Genomic DNA, 15,719 nt, shown 5'->3' with positions numbered 1-15,719 from the left:
GGGCCGTGCACACGGATGCTATCCATTCCCAGCCGCCTCCACGCTTCTCCGCCCACCGCCGCCGACGATGACGCCGGCCGCCGCCCACCACTTCTGCCGCCCCGTCCGCTCCCAACGGCAGCAAGCATGCGCCGGTCACCCAAACCCAGCAGCAGAAGCAACCGCAGCCGGCAGGGAGCAGTCACCGCAGCAGCAGTCCCCCCAATCCCAACGGCAGCAAGCAGCAGCTAGCCGAGCTTCGATTCCTCTCATATTCCAATAATATCAAGAGGTACATCACTCCTCTCCCTCCCACAGTTTCTGATTTACTAGTCTGTTATCATACTCAAATGATCGAAGCTCGAATTGAAAATGCTCAAATGGAATTCCGATTCAATGGTGGCATTTTACCTGATGTGCAAGTGAAAATGTGTGAATGTGGATCACATTCACTTTGTGCTGGGAAGGAAAAGTTCCGTCACTAACTGTCGGATGTGGACGGACTGCAATGCAGCGATAATTAAGGTAATCAGCAGAGTATCGAATTTTACACGAGCTATTCGCAACTTATGTAGAGATAAATATGGGAGTAGCTGTTAAAATACAAGTCCAACTACAAATCCTGTATTACAGTGGTAGTGACCGCTGACCAGTGATTATTCATACACCTCCAGATGCAGTGTTGGCAGAGTATATATACCAGTCCCTGAATGCTGACAGAGTATGGTAGTTCCTCCTCTGATTTATTACAGCACAGGTTCATTCTCATATGAGACGAAAGGCTTTGGTGGCATCTGCAGACTCTGCAGCCTCCCTGTTAGCATGTTAACCACCTTCGTCATCGACGGCCGGTTTCTCGGGTTCCACTGAATACACCACAGTGCCACCATCGCCAGCTGCCTCACCTTCTCTTTCTCTTCTTGAGTCGCTTCCAGAGTAAGCGCCAACTCCTCCCCATTGATCACTTTCTCGTAGATCCACTCCGGGAGGTAAACATCGTTCTGGCTCTCAACACTTGGGTCTGAGTTCCTCCTTCCGCTCACCATCTCTAACACCAGCATGCCGAAACTGAACACGTCCGACTTGTACGATACTCCCCCAAAGTTCCGGGAATATAGCTCTGGTGCAATGTAGCCCATTGTGCCTCTTGCTGCGGTTAAGGTGACGATGCTTTGGTCCCTCGCGCACAACTTGGCAAGGCCAAAGTCTGAGATCTTTGGGTTGAAGTTGTAGTCGAGCAGGATGTTGTGAGGCTTGATGTCAAAGTGGAGGATGCGCTGGTTGCACCCTTGATGCAGGTACTCCATTCCTCTGGCGATGCCTAAAGAAATATCTAGCAGCTTGTCTGGTACCAGAAGGTTCTGAAAAATGTTAGGGTCATTAGAGAATATGTATTTCTCCAGTGACTCGTTAGGCATGAATTCGTAAATAAGAGCCCGTCTCATTCCTTCGGAACAAAATCCCAGGAGGCGGACAATATTGGCATGGTGGATTAGTCCGATGGTTGCAACTTCGTTGATGAATACTTCTCCCTCTCCTGTAGAGTTCTCTAGCATCTTGACTGCCACAGGCACTCCATTTGGTAGCTTGCCTTTGTAGACACTTCCAAATCCTCTCTGCCCTACTTTTTCCTTAAACCGTCTTGCCATCTTCTTAACTTGAGAGAAAGTGTACCTCGTGGGTTTCGATGTTCCATATGTCTTGAGAAACATTTCAACCTTCAAATGTATCTCCGCGTTATATCTTGTCTTGAGTGAAAGATAAAGCACAGTGGCCACCGTTAACAAAAGAACAACAAATGCGGCCACCGATGACGTAGCTGAATAAACAAACAATATGACATCAGCATATTCCACTGGGAATTAAAAGCCCATACTTAGTTTTATGTGGATATTCAGATAAGAGCACGTCATGGTTCAGAGCAGCCAACAATAGGGATTTGCATAATACAAATTTTGAAATTAAAATGGTACAGGAACAATACAAATATAAATACGATAGAGTATAAATCAAGTAGTACCTGCGATGACTTTGATACGGGAACCTGCAGATACCAGAAAAGAGAATTAGACTCCAATGATGGTTTAGGAAATATAAATGACTTAATACTTCTTGATTTTTTTTGTAGAACTGTCAAATTGCTTTCGTTGTTGTCTACCGTTGGTGCCATACATTTCCCTAGCGGTGATACAATAGAGCTTTTAATGTTTGATGATAAACAAAGAAACAGTAATCTTTCGGCCTTTTTGAAAGAGAAAATCTTTGTCACAACTGACCAACCATATTTCATTTTTGGAGAGCATATAGGAGAACCACATGTCTTCATATCTAGAAGAGAATGTCATGAACATACTGTGGTACTGGCCAAGCTTTACACTGAACTTAGACAATGACGTTACTCAAGATCCCATTACAAAAGGAAACACAGCCTACCAACTGTTCTATTTTTATGCGTGCTTTGGTTGTTGTGTTATGTTACAGAGGATGTGGTACCGGTTGAAGATTGTGCTGTCGATGGTTTTTTGCTGGTTTCCTTGCTTTCGGCTTGGCTCTGTAATGCGCTTCCTGGAAAACTTGGCAAGGGTTGGTTCTTGGATGGGTCGCTGACCTGAATGGCAGGCTTCATAGATAGAGCACTGGGGCTTGCTAGACATTATCCGGTTGGTAAAATGTTGACCTGAATGGAAGGTTTATTATATTTTTTATAAAAATGATAATTTGCACACTCATTTCTGTTTTCTTTTGTTGTTCAGAAGTATTATGCTTTAGGATTCTGTTTGTATTGAAATTGTGTTTGTGAATTTGTACCAAAGTATTGGACTGATATCTCCAAAGGATTAGTTGAGTGTTGTATAGATGAATAAATTTTATAAGGCGAGTGTTTAATAGATGAACAAAACATTATTTCTTTCCCCAATAATTTTTCAGACTTTTTATGAGTTCAGGTGCTTAGGTCACTGTGCTTGCTCAAGAAGGCTACTTAAATAATTTGTGGTGCTATTTTGAAAGGACAATAGTTGACAGAAATTCTCGTGGAGATTCAAACACCTGAAATTATAGAGTGAAATTTTAAGTCTATGATTAGTCAACTCTCTCCATTTAATACTTTCCTCTCTCTCCTTTTTTCCACTCACTCAATTCTAGTTTTAGACTTCAAAACTTCATTACAAATAAAACAGGATGATGCAATTAAACATGGTTCTAGAGAGTTAGAATTGATCATACCGCCAGGCATACAGAATTGTTCATTCCGTTCTGAGCTGAAAGCGCAGCGTCGCCCACTGCGCTCACATTGTCTGCAATCGTAATCTTCCCAACACACCTCGGTCTCAGCAGAACCGAGGAATGTTTCTGCTTGTTTCTTGAAGTACCCTGGGTCGAATAATGGACTGCAAGTCCAATACATGGGTATCAGATCGCCACGGACATTATCTGAGACTGTGATGACCTTGCAGTCCAACGGAAGAAGAGACATGTCTTCATAACCAGCCACCAAATAAAAGAAGTGGGTTGTGTTGCTAAGGCAGGAGACTGGGCCAACAATCCCATCGGCAGCACCAGGTGCGAACTCTCTTGAACAGTGCACCAGGGCTGTTGGAGAACTCCGGATGAAAAATCGGTCACTACTTGGCATCTCATCATTGAAAACATCAACTTGTGGAGATGATGAGTTTCTGGAGATGACGAGCTTCTGCTTGAGCACCAAACATGGGTCTACAAGCGGGATAATCTTCATTGAAGAACGCCTGTAATCTATGGCGCTAACATTGTATGGGCCAAGAACGGGGTGAAAAAGGATGGTGTCTTGACCAGAGCATGCTAACTTCCTGGTTGTTCTGTCACCACAACCACATGATGATGTATTGCTGGATTCAAGGCATAAAGGATACCTGATCTCTGGGCCGTGTTCGCTGCACTGGGATGGTGGGCAGTATTTGAAGAAATCTTTATCGTCCCATGCCGTTGCCAAGTAGATTCCGTGGTTGATCAGAGGCAGCAGCAGCAGCAGGGCTATGGCAAGTAATTTACGCATCTTTCCGTACAATTGTAACTGAGATGGAGAGGAAGAAGAAGAAGAAGTGGAGTGGACAATGCAAAAAGAAACAACACTTATTCCCCACCATCTATAGGTAAGCAGTCACAGTCATGCTCTACTGATGATGAGGATAGTGTTTAAATTGATAGTCCATGCCATGCTCTTGTGGATTTAATGTGATTGCAGACTTGGTTCAGCCTACTGTCCAGTCTATTGGCAGCTGTCACAGTGTGGAAAATCTCTGGAAACATTGATGGTACAGAAGACTCCAAGTCTTGGGTCGTCTTCTAGTCCTAGCTACACAATCGAGAGAATATCTTCCTCTTTTGAGCGTCATGTATATACCAATGAAGTCATAATCCATATCCCAATCACACCATTAATTGGTATATACAGCTGGATATGATCAACTAGTCGATGTCGATCCCTTGCCCCCCTTAGCACTCTTAACAGAACTAAACTAGGATATCAAATCCCTAGTGCATCTGTGAGAAAGCTTTCATGGGGAACCCCGGTGCATTTCATCGTTCTATTACCCTGCAATCCTTAACTGTCTTCTCCCTCGTTGCAGTTCTTGCAGCAGATCATGTCCAAGGACTAGACGATGGGTGCACACCTTTCTCCTGTGGGCATCTGCAAGACATACGACCTCCTTTTCGTCGGCGAGGTGATCCTGGTGAGTGTGGTGTTGAAGCATACGAGCTGGGTTGCACCAGTAGCAAGGCTACAATTCACATCAACACAGGAACATACTATGTGACTGCCATCAACTACACCGGTTCCTACTTCTGGGTCGTGGATCCCAACTTCAATACCAGTAGCAACTGCCCTCTTCCACAGAGGAATCACCTGGCCTATGGATACTTTGGCGAAATTGATTCAGTTTCACCACCTGGCCTTCGTTATTTGGTCACTCAAAGCTACTACAGAGCATGTTTTGCTAATTGTTCACGAGCAGTAGCGAAGAATAGTGCATACAAGCCCGTTGCTTGCCTGAGTGCCAAAAATTCACATGTTTATGTCTGGGTGTCTTATTACGGGTGTATGGTTGAAGATCTTGAGCCTTATTGTGGATGCCTGGCCAATATTCCATTTGGTAACGAGTATTCTCCTGATTGGCTACAGCTACAGAATGCAAGTTATGCAGATATCATACAAGTCATAAGTAAGGGGTTTACTGTCCAATTTCCTGTGGACACCACGGGGCCTTCTGCTTCTATGAAGTTAAGAAAAAACATCAATTTATGCCTCAACAATTCAATCAGGTGATCACCCTGTGGTTCAGTTTCCTCCCTAATTTAGTTTCTCTACTCTCTACTTTTATCAAGAATTAATGTCGGGCTATTAAGCCCATCTTTAGTAGAGCACCTACACACTCGTCATTAATTCATCTTGTACTTACACACTTAATGCTAATTGGTAGCAAAGGTCTGTTAATCAATTGCACTACTCCATCCATGTCGGGCACAGGTTAGATTATGTCAAATTTTAAAACAACCGTCCAGAATAGAACACATAGTCGAATTACATGGTGGCAAAGTCGAACACTGTTGTTGTTTGCAAATGGGATTGAATTAGTATGCAAATGGAATCCAAGAACCGTGCTCCGTTCTAAATCAATTTCTTTAAAATGATATGATCTGCAGCTACTTCAAGGAGCAATCATCTGGTGCAAGCATCGTGAACTGGACTCATGCTTTTTTCTGGAGTGAAGTGCACTTCTTAGAATGCGTGACTCAGTACTCCAACGATCACTACTACACAACACCGTTTGTTTTGGTTGTTGTGACCATATTATCGGTGATTGCTGTCCCCAAGTTCTTTTTCGGTACGTGAGAATTATATTCCTTTTAGTTTCAAAATTGAATTTACATGCTTTTAATCATCATGGACAAAATCTTGGACATAAGTATCTAGCTTACATCTGTATGTGTCGCCTTGTTGGGCAGTACTATGTAGGTTCTTGTTGGCACCCCTGGCTGTATGGATATTCCTAGCCTACAAGTACTGGAAAACAAGGATCATAATTGATGCAGTTGAGAAGTTCCTCAGGATTCAACAAATGATTGGCCCTACGAGGTATGCCTACACAGACATCGTTGCAATCTCAAGCCATTTCAGAGACAAATTGGGCCAAGGGGGCTACGGCACTGTGTACAAGGGCATGCTACTCCCAGGCGGTGTCCATGTCGCCGTCAAGATGCTAGAGGGCAACTCAAATTGCAATGGAGAAGATTTCATCAGCGAGGTCTCCACCATCGGCAGGATCCACCACGTCAACGTTGTGCGTTTGATGGGGTTCTGCTCGGAGGAAATGCAAAGGGCCTTAGTCTACGAGTACATGCCCAATGGTTCTCTGGACAAGTACATCTTCTCTACTGAGAAGAGCTTCTCATGGGACAAGCTCAACGAGATCGCTCTGGGCATTGCCAGGGGGATCAACTACTTACACCAGGGGTGCGACATGCAGATTCTACACTTTGACATTAAGCCGCACAACATCCTTCTCGACAACAATTTCGTCCCAAAGGTCGCAGATTTCGGGCTTGCCAAGCTGTACCCGAGGGGCGACAGTTTCGTTCCTTTGAGCGCCATGCGGGGAACCGTCGGCTACATAGCCCCCGAGATGATATCCCGGAGCTTCGGCGTCATATCCAGCAAGTCCGACGTGTACAGCTTCGGGATGCTGTTGCTGGAGATGGCCGGCGGGAGAAGGAACGCTGATCCAAACATGGGGTCCTCAAGCCAGGCGTACTATCCGTCATGGGTGTACGACCAGCTGACCCGGGAAGAAGCGGGCGAGATATCTCCAGTTGCTGCCGACATGCACGAGCTGGAGAAGAAGCTGTGTGTTGTCGGATTATGGTGTATTCAGATGAGGTCTCGTGATCGGCCAACGATGAGCGAGGTCATTGAGATCCTGGAGGCTGGGGTTGATGGCCTGCAGATGCCTTCGAGGCCGTTTTTCTGTGACGAAGGACACATCCATGTGGAGGACTCTTACCATTTCACTTCCGAGCTGACGGCGGTCTCGGAGGAGGAATTGAGTGTGGTGTCAGAGGAAAACGATGTGTGAGGTATAGATACAATATGTGGTATTAACTTATATCTGTAAAAGTTATTGTTGTAACAATACGAACCAAGTATAGATGCTTTGTACAAACTGCCTTGCTTGCTGTGCGGAGCAACTTCATCAAATAAGTATGAAATCTTACATCCATCTATTTGTTTGCTCATTACTCTTGATAAATTATGATGAAAAATATTACTTGAGTAGTAAATTCTTGATACAAATAAGTCTGTGAGAGGTGACAAAAGGCTGCCTTTTTCTTGTTGAGAAACATTTTCAGAGAACATACAGTTAGTGGATGAAGATTATCACTGAGAAGCTAGCTTGCATGCATTTTCTTTTCTTTTGCATATGAAAGACCCATAAAACCATTGGTCTCCAATTTCATCACAAATTTATTGAGATGTGGTTTTAGTTTACAGCAACATCATTCTAGGTTGAGTTTCCAGCTGCATAATTGGCATTGTTGCAGTTTCTCATAATCTACCCTTCAGGATTGTGCAAAGACATAGATAGATAGCCTTTTCCCCTCTTTGCCGCTAAGAAATCGTCGCGGTCATGGAATTAAAGAACACATTTAAGAACAGAGCCACATGCCACAGCTGATCTTCTTACATGTTGTCTTCGATCGTAGGCAGGGAAAATAATAATTCCAACTCTGATTTAATGGAACTCCCTGCCGTGTTGTAGTGGATGCATAGACTTGGTGAGATCCAGTCCTGTCAAATGGTACTTGTGTGTGTGTGCGACAAGGGGTGCCATCACAGTGTGGAAATTCTAGTAACAGTGACAGTTGCAATTTCTGAAGAATGGGTGGATACTGTGAGTTACCCAGTAGATGGGGCAGAAAAATCTTGTGGTCCTGTGATATGTTACCCTAAGACTGAAGCTACTAGCAAGTGGCAGCCCCTGTCACAAACTGCCTTCCTGGTCCTGCACTTGTTATTGCAGAAACAACAAAGTAATTTCAGTTAAGTTCAACATATATGACTTTTTTTGTTTACTCTTGTAAACAAATTTCGGTCGATATACATGTCAGAACCACTCGTCCGGTTCCTCGGAAGGATGGATTCACCCCCTGTCATAGGACAGATGAGAAAAAGAGCACCTCTATTCCTTATTGTAGAAACAAATATTTGTTTAGATAACTTTGTGTTCCTTTTCTCAGAAAAACAGATGAACTTTGCATTATTGGATAAACAATCAATCAACATTACTTGGAAGCTAACTTACATACATTCCATTTCCAGTGCAACAAATAAGACCCCCCAAGAAATAACATTCAATCGCAAATTCATTGAAGGAGGTCTTTAATTTACAACAACGTAAACCAAGATTGGGTTTCCAGAAGCATATGACCATGCTCTCATGATCATAATTCAACATATTTCCAAGTCTTATTTGATGGAACCCCATGCCGTGTTCTAGTGACTGCATAGACTCTTGTCCCGTCAAATGTCACTCGTGTGAAAATTTCAATAACACTGACATTGCCATGTCTGGAACTGGAAGATATGTGGACACTGTCAGTTACCCAATAGATGGGGCAGAAGAGTCTTGCGTTCCAACACCAGGAATATAATGCTGATACGGTCCTGAAGCTGCTATCCTTGCCGTCCACTGCTTTGTACCGCAACACGCAAGTGGTAGCCCCTATCACAATCTGCCTTCCTAGCAGTGCACATCTTATATCTTATATCTTATATTTACTAATTGGATGTACCATACGAGCCTCCATGTTAATCCACAACATCAAGACTAATTAAGCTGTCGGATCTGGAATTTGCGGTTAGGATTAAATAAGGAAAGAACTTTGATAGGATCTTACACAAAATTGTACGTACAAAAAAAACGTTAACGTGCAGAGTCCCCAAGAAAAAAGAAGGCAAAAGGATGTTACAACAAATACGTGGGGCTAAAAGAAACCACGGACATGAAAAGTTCTGAATAATTAAAAAAGAAATAGGAAACGGTTGTGACGTGGACTTGCTGTTCAAATACTGTACATCTGGATATCAGCCGGAATTAAATATAGTTTTCTATAGGCTGTACCTAGCCATAGTGACCAATTAAGTTTTCATCTTTGTGTGCACATGAAAATCCCAAAGGTCAGGCGATGATGCGCATGCATGTACAAGTTCTTTGGCCAGGTGAACTATGATGCTGGCGTTCTATGCACCTATCTGCACGAACACTGATAGAGACATGGCAGACAGGGCTGTTGTTTGAGGTAAGTTATACTCCCTCCGTCTCAATTTTTTTGTCTTAGATTTGTGTAGATATGAATATATCTAGTCACATTTTAGTATTTAGATACATCCATTTTTAGACAAACCTAAGATAAGAATTTTGAGACGGTGGGAGTAAGTAGTAGCAGTAGTAGGCAATAGCTTCTAGCCATACACGAGTAACATCACGCCGAGGAATTAGCCACCAAAACACATTCTTTCTTTTTTCAGTACCTAGGACCATATTACAAGTTTGATAGGCAGCTCATTAAATTAAGTCATAAAAATGAATCTAGCATTTACGGTGACAAATTAATCTCTATTTTTCTGACCTAAACATGATTATAGCTGCGTCTTCTAATCGTTTCGTATTTATAGGATGATCAGTCGTGGAGACTACGAGTAACATTTTGTACTGCTTTTCAGGATGATATACTACAATCCATATAAATAACCATTAGATCTTAATCATACGTCTAGAATTCAACGTGATATGGAAACTTTATTCCGTGCGTTTACATGGGAGATGCGATGGACTCAAGTGTCCATGAATATTACGCTTTGAAGGAAATACCCAGGAGTCCATTGTACATGCAAAGTCCCCAAGAAAAAAAAGAAAATGAGACTTATCCGACTAGGACTTTTCAGTTCAAATACTATACGTCTACAAACATCACATAATTAAAAACAATATTCTGTAGGCTCTTGTGGGCACACCAATCACTTTAAGGTTTCTTCTTTGCTTGCGCAAGCAAATGTGTAATAAGTTAAAGATTATCTTTCTGGAAACATGTTGATGAAGTTATACATGCATGTGTAACACAGCTTAACGGACATCATTCCTCCAAAAAAATATATGTGCATCGGATGAGCAATGTTGTCATCCTTAAATCTAAAACCGCTAAACCGCACGAGTGCATCGGAAACCTTAAAAAGCAATCTAGAATTGTAAAACCGAGCGAGTGCATCTCTAGCAGACTGATTTCAGAAGTTCAGACAAAGGATGCAAGTTACATATAGTATATACTAACGCGATTTATAAATAATTCTTACTAACTAAGTATATATTGACATGCACATAGTGTTTTCTGAAAAATAAAAATAAAACAGTATAGAAAAAATTCTAAATCTATCTCATCAATAGATTTAATAAAAAATCATATATTATATTTTAGAAACCCAAAATTTTAAACCATGCGAGTGCATCAGAAACTGACTTATTTCAAACTTAGGACACTGGATGTAGCTTTCGTATTCATAAGATATTCAAGGAATAAGCACACAATGCGGGGCACTTATACTAAATGAAAATGCCATTTAATAGTAGTAGAAATAAGAGATTGACACTAGATAAATTGATGCCATAGATGTCAAATGGATAAGCTATATATCATGGACAAGGATAGGGGCTTCTCGCTAAAAACTTGATATGATAAGGTCTAGGGAAAATGGTCTGAAGAAAATCATCCTTATTACTTTTCCAGATGGCCCAATTGGGATGTCAAAAGGGTAATTTTCATAAATGTAAAACAACTTTACGACAGACATCCAATAATTAGGGGAATTCTTAGACATAACAAAAGGGTAAGCCTATAGAAATATAAGTGCCAATTTAAAAATATTCAAATAGAATTCAAATTGTTAGTCTTGAAATATTAAAAATATAACGATGGATTCTAGAATATTACAGTCCAAGTAAAAAATTATCTGCTCAGAAAACCAGAAATATAGTGATATAAGTTTTCCACAAATTTAAATGTGAACTTCAAAAAGTTCAATGATCTTACAAACATTAAAAGACAAGGATACAGTTAAACTGGCCCACGGACCATACCGAAGTGTGCAACTCATTAGCATATTGAACTAATGAACACTTGACTGGTGGGCGCGGGATGCGTTACGAAGGGATATGTGTGTGTCTTAGCATGCGCATGTGTATCAAGAATACATACGGATGGACCGGAGAATGATGTAAAGAATGGTCATTGGTTACACATGCTTTCGAAAAAATATTTAATCACACGTATGCTTACGGAAATATGGAATAACCGGTCAATAGTGAGAGTTAGAGAGCAAAATCATAAATGATAAGTGTATAATAATAATAGTGTTAAATAGATAGGACATATAGATATGCAGTTAGCCATTTGTAAACTAATGAACAATTAAATATGTATAATGGTGTCACCCATATTTTATGGTGGCACACGGATTAATACGAAAAGATATATGATGATACACTATGTGTTAAGTATAGGGCTTAAAGAAATATTATATTTGTACGCTATAAAAATAAGTCATAAAAATAATTATTAATATTTCGTACTTACGATTTGTATGAGATATTAAGTTAATAACTGTTGGAACTTTTTATGTACAATATTTTAAATTTTCAAAAATTCCTAGCCCGTGCATTAGCACGGGTTGACGACTAGTGTCATTAATTAGAGGAAAATAATAGAGAAAATTTATTTTAAGTTTGAAAAATACAATCGGAAATTGCTTTTGGCTCCCCAGCTCCATGGAGGCCTTTAAATTCAAACTTCAAATTTCATGAAAATTCGTATTTTAATATTTTAGAAAATTCTGAAAAACAATACATAGATAGATGAAGGTATAATACACAAGTGTGTAAATTTTTAGAACAAAATATGTTGAAATAAGCGCTGTGCAAAAAAGACAAATCTGGTACTTTTAAACACATGTTACTATTCATCATTTCAGACCATGAATTTGTCTTTTTTGTACAGATCACGTTTCAAAGTATTTCGACCTGAAATTTTACACACGCACGGATCACATCCTTGTTTAGTTGTATATTTGTTTTCAGATTTTTTGGAACTAAATGTTTCGAATTTTGATTTTTTCAAAAATTTCGCCCTTCATGGAGGCCGAGCTTGAAAACGCCATTCTCATACACAATTGCTTATCTATTTTTTGTTATTACTCCTAGATACAAATTCCAATCCAAGTAAATGTCTGAACCAGTCCTTGGAAGGACTGTCGTTTTTTCTGTAATGGGAGAGGTGAGAAAGGAAACACATTTATTTTCTTATGTAGAAGCAAATACGTTTGTAGACAAGAAAGGAACTTTGCGTTATTGGACCAACATTCAATCAACGTCAGTGAGAAGCTAACTTGCACTCTGATTCTGACGTGACTAATAAAAAAACTTGTATATAATATCGATTCATCAAAAATTCATCGAATGCACTCCTTAGTTCACAGCAGCATAATTTGATATTGAGTTTGCAGTAGCATATGGCCTGCTGAATAGTGAGGAATAGATACTTGTAGATTGTGAAGTGCCGAGTACAGTTTACATACATTACAAGTGCCAGCAGTAGTGTTGGCTTTTCGTCCTCAGGATCGAACACACGATCACCCTGCAGCTCGACTAGTCGTGTACGTGCAAGTCGGCTCAACGTATACGAACTAGTTGTAGCACTCGATATCTCACCGGCGCTTACGCAAACACCGGGACCAGAACACACGCACGCGAACGCAGCAACACGAAGATGGCCAGAGGCACGTGTCGTGCCTCGTAATAATCTCTTTGTTGCTTTTCTCGTTTTTCTGGTGCTTACAAACGCTTTTCTCGTTTTTCTGGTGCTTACAAACAACGCAGGCTGATGCATATATAGGTGCAGCAGCCGACTCCAAACAATCAACCACGACTCGTATTTCCTAATTGCTTTTAGTCTTTGACTCGTACACGGCATACAAGCCGCCGGATGCAAAGTACTGCTAGCTTCTATTTGACTAGGACACGGACTATTACACGGAAAACAAACCAGCTTATACTAAGCTTTCCTATTTCTACTCTTCACACGTTTGGATTACTAACATTCACCCCCTAATCCAAACTTTCGACTTGTTGACTTAAAACCAACATATCACCTGGATTACCAGCCCACGCCGTCACATCTTAGCGTGCTACATGCAGACTAAACACATAGTCTTTCATGCAGGAACTCAACTTAACTGGTGCGCATCCATCTTCACGTTGGCCTTCGTCTTTCCGCCGAGACACACTAACGACTCAGACACAAACAAAAAACTAAAGACACGACTCTTTTTTTTTCGCCGCAGCTTCTTCATCAAAGCAACCCTGGGCCGTCATCCACGTCAACTTTAGCTAGTTGCAGAATCTCGTGCTCCTTCTTTGCCTCCTTCCGCGGATCAGGACACTCTCGAGAATAGTGTCCATAGTCCTGACAATTGTAGCACCGGACTTTAGATTTGTCGAACTTCCGGTACTTCTGCTTATCTTTCTCCTTATTGAGCGAGAACATCAACTGCTCCTCTTCTTGGTCGCGTTCCCGTCCTTTCAATGTCAACTCATAGGTCTTTAGCCGCCCGATCACCTCCATCACCGACATCTTCGTCACATCGCCCCACTGCTCGATGGTGCCAACGATCGGTAAAAACTTGTCAGGAACGGCTCGTAGTAATTTATCCACAACCGCGATGTCTTCCATCTTTGATCCGAGAGCTCGCATCTCATTAACTAGGGAGGTTAGTTTTAACGCAAATTCACCAACCCCTTCTGACGCCTTCATGCTCATCTTCTCGAACTCCCTCCTTAGGGCTTGAACACGTGCCTTCTTGACACGATCATCTCCAGCATGCATCTCCTTGAGCGCTTGCCAAGCTTCCTTTGCCGTCTCTTTCTCCGATATAGACATGAAAACGGCATCAGACACACCTTGGGCTATGATGGCGAAAGCCTCTTGGTCCTTTATCTCTTCGACCGCGCCTTCACCTTCCACCGCTGCCCAAACTCCACGCGCACGCATGAAGATCTTCATCTTCGCAGCCCACACCCCATAATTGTCACCATCAAGCATGGGGTACTGGATGGTCACACTACCACCACTCGCCTTCGAAGTCGACATGATACTCTTCTTTGATTTTCCGTCGTCCGTGACACAACTTGACGGCGACGACAACTCCACCGTGACGCAACTTGACGGCGAAGCCTCCACACCTTGCTCTAGATACCAATTGTTGGCTTTTCGTCCTCAGGATCGAACACACGATCACCCTGCAGCTCGACTAGTCGTGTACGTGCAACTCGGCTCAACGTATACGAACTAGTTGTAGCACTCGATATCTCACCGGCGCTTACGCAAACACCGGGACCAGAACACACGCACGCGAACGCAGCAACACGAAGATGGCCAGAGGCACGTGTCGTGCCTCGTAATAATCTTTTTATTGCTTTTCTCGTTTTTCTGGTGCTTACAAACAACGCAGGCTGATGCATATATAGGTGCAGCAGGCGACTCCAAACAATCAACCACGACTCGTATTTCCTAATTGCTTTTAGTCTTTGACTCGTACACGGCATGCAAGCCGCCGGATGCAAAGTACTGCTAGCTTCTATTTGACTAGGACACGGACTGTTACACGGAAAACAAACCGGCTTATACTAAGCTTTCCTATTTCTACTCTTCACACGTTTGGATTACTAACATTCACCCCCTAATCCAAACTTTCGACTTGTTGACTTAAAACCAACATATCACCTGGATTACCAGCCCACGCCGTCACATCTTATTTCCATTTGATATATTTCAAACTAAAACTATATTTTTATTCATATTTGAATGGAATTCTCATATGTTATATTGATCTAATCTATGGTCAAGGTGAAACTCAAAGTATGTATTAGACCTTTTATATTCGGACGAGGGAGCAACAAACTGACACTCCATAGGTAGTCCAAAAATAAATGCATAGCGTGTATTGTTCAACGAAACAGCGCGTGGCACTTGTCGTGCAACCACGTCGCAATTGTTGGGCGCAAGCGAATAAGCAAATAACGTGCGAGGTGCACTGAACGATCTAAAATCGTGTCATATATATGATATATGTATACTGCTTCGTACCAGACGTCCCTATGGGCCTGCAAGGTCTTCCATACAGTGTAAGCCGTGTTGCAAAATTTACATACAAGATGCAAATGCAAGTACCACTAACCCCTCTTCCGTCTATATGTAAGATCGCTCCTTGGATGCGCACAGCTTAATTCGAGTTTAATCCTCCATAACCTGTTTGCATTGACTCGAAACATGCATGGAGTGTGGCCTACTCCTCCTCCTTGGAGCGCTCTTTCCTCTCTCTTACCATAGTAGCTAGAAGGGCGTAAACAACTCAAAGAGCGCTAACTGATGAACATGCCGTAAGCTAAACCTCCACATGCAGCTCGGTGGCCTATGAGGTGATGCCGGCGCCAATGAACAGAACAGCAGACATGTCCTAGTGGGAGCTCAAGTGCTAGCCGGGTTTAGATCTCACCTCGGCCAGGGCGACGGGCTGCAAACAACTAGCAGTAGTCGATTAGTTTTACGATGCAGCCAACGCGCGCATCTTTTGAGTTTAATCCTCCTTGGATGCGCTC

General features: G+C 42.1%; 2 protein-coding genes across 2 annotated transcripts; one reads left to right on the top strand and one right to left on the bottom strand.

The window, feature by feature from the left end:
* Nucleotides 1–474: 474 nt before the first annotated feature.
* On the bottom strand, nt 475–4,117 carry LOC123419577 (rust resistance kinase Lr10-like). The gene is made up of 3 exons (XM_045107183.1): nt 3,205–4,117; nt 2,000–2,023; nt 475–1,798 (listed from the first exon to the last, which is right to left on the bottom strand). The coding sequence occupies exons 1-3, from the start codon at nt 4,010–4,012 to the stop codon at nt 726–728; spliced, it is 1,905 nt and encodes a 634-aa protein (XP_044963118.1). The 5' UTR covers nt 4,013–4,117; the 3' UTR covers nt 475–725.
* Nucleotides 4,118–4,477: 360 nt separating this feature from the next.
* Nucleotides 4,478–7,116, top strand: LOC123419576 (LEAF RUST 10 DISEASE-RESISTANCE LOCUS RECEPTOR-LIKE PROTEIN KINASE-like 2.4). The gene is made up of 3 exons (XM_045107182.1): nt 4,478–5,280; nt 5,662–5,843; nt 5,965–7,116. Exons 1-3 carry the CDS (start codon nt 4,517–4,519, stop codon nt 7,089–7,091), a joined length of 2,073 nt encoding a protein of 690 aa, XP_044963117.1. The 5' UTR covers nt 4,478–4,516; the 3' UTR covers nt 7,092–7,116.
* Nucleotides 7,117–15,719: the final 8,603 nt, after the last annotated feature.

Source organism: Hordeum vulgare, unplaced genomic scaffold (genome assembly GCF_904849725.1).
Source record: "Hordeum vulgare subsp. vulgare unplaced genomic scaffold, MorexV3_pseudomolecules_assembly, whole genome shotgun sequence".
NCBI classification, from domain to species: Eukaryota; Viridiplantae; Streptophyta; class Magnoliopsida; order Poales; family Poaceae; genus Hordeum; species Hordeum vulgare.
This window is presented reverse-complemented; position numbering and strand designations above follow the sequence as displayed.

Bases quoted from the DNA above. Each gene is read 5' to 3' on its own strand.
- LOC123419577 (XM_045107183.1), bottom strand. From the start codon at position 4,012: ATGCGTAAATTACTTGCCATAGCCCTGCTGCTGCTGCTGCCTCTGATC. The intron at 2,024-3,204 runs GTATGATCAATT...TGGTATCTGCAG, and splicing joins ACAATTCTGTATGCCTGGCG to GTTCCCGTATCAAAGTCATC. The intron at 1,799-1,999 runs GTACTACTTGAT...TTGTTTATTCAG, and splicing joins CCGTATCAAAGTCATCGCAG to CTACGTCATCGGTGGCCGCA.
- LOC123419576 (XM_045107182.1), top strand. From the start codon at position 4,517: ATGGGGAACCCCGGTGCATTTCATCGTTCTATTACCCTGCAATCCTTA. The intron at 5,281-5,661 runs GTGATCACCCTG...TATGATCTGCAG, and splicing joins TGCCTCAACAATTCAATCAG to CTACTTCAAGGAGCAATCAT. The intron at 5,844-5,964 runs GTACGTGAGAAT...CTTGTTGGGCAG, and splicing joins TGTCCCCAAGTTCTTTTTCG to TACTATGTAGGTTCTTGTTG.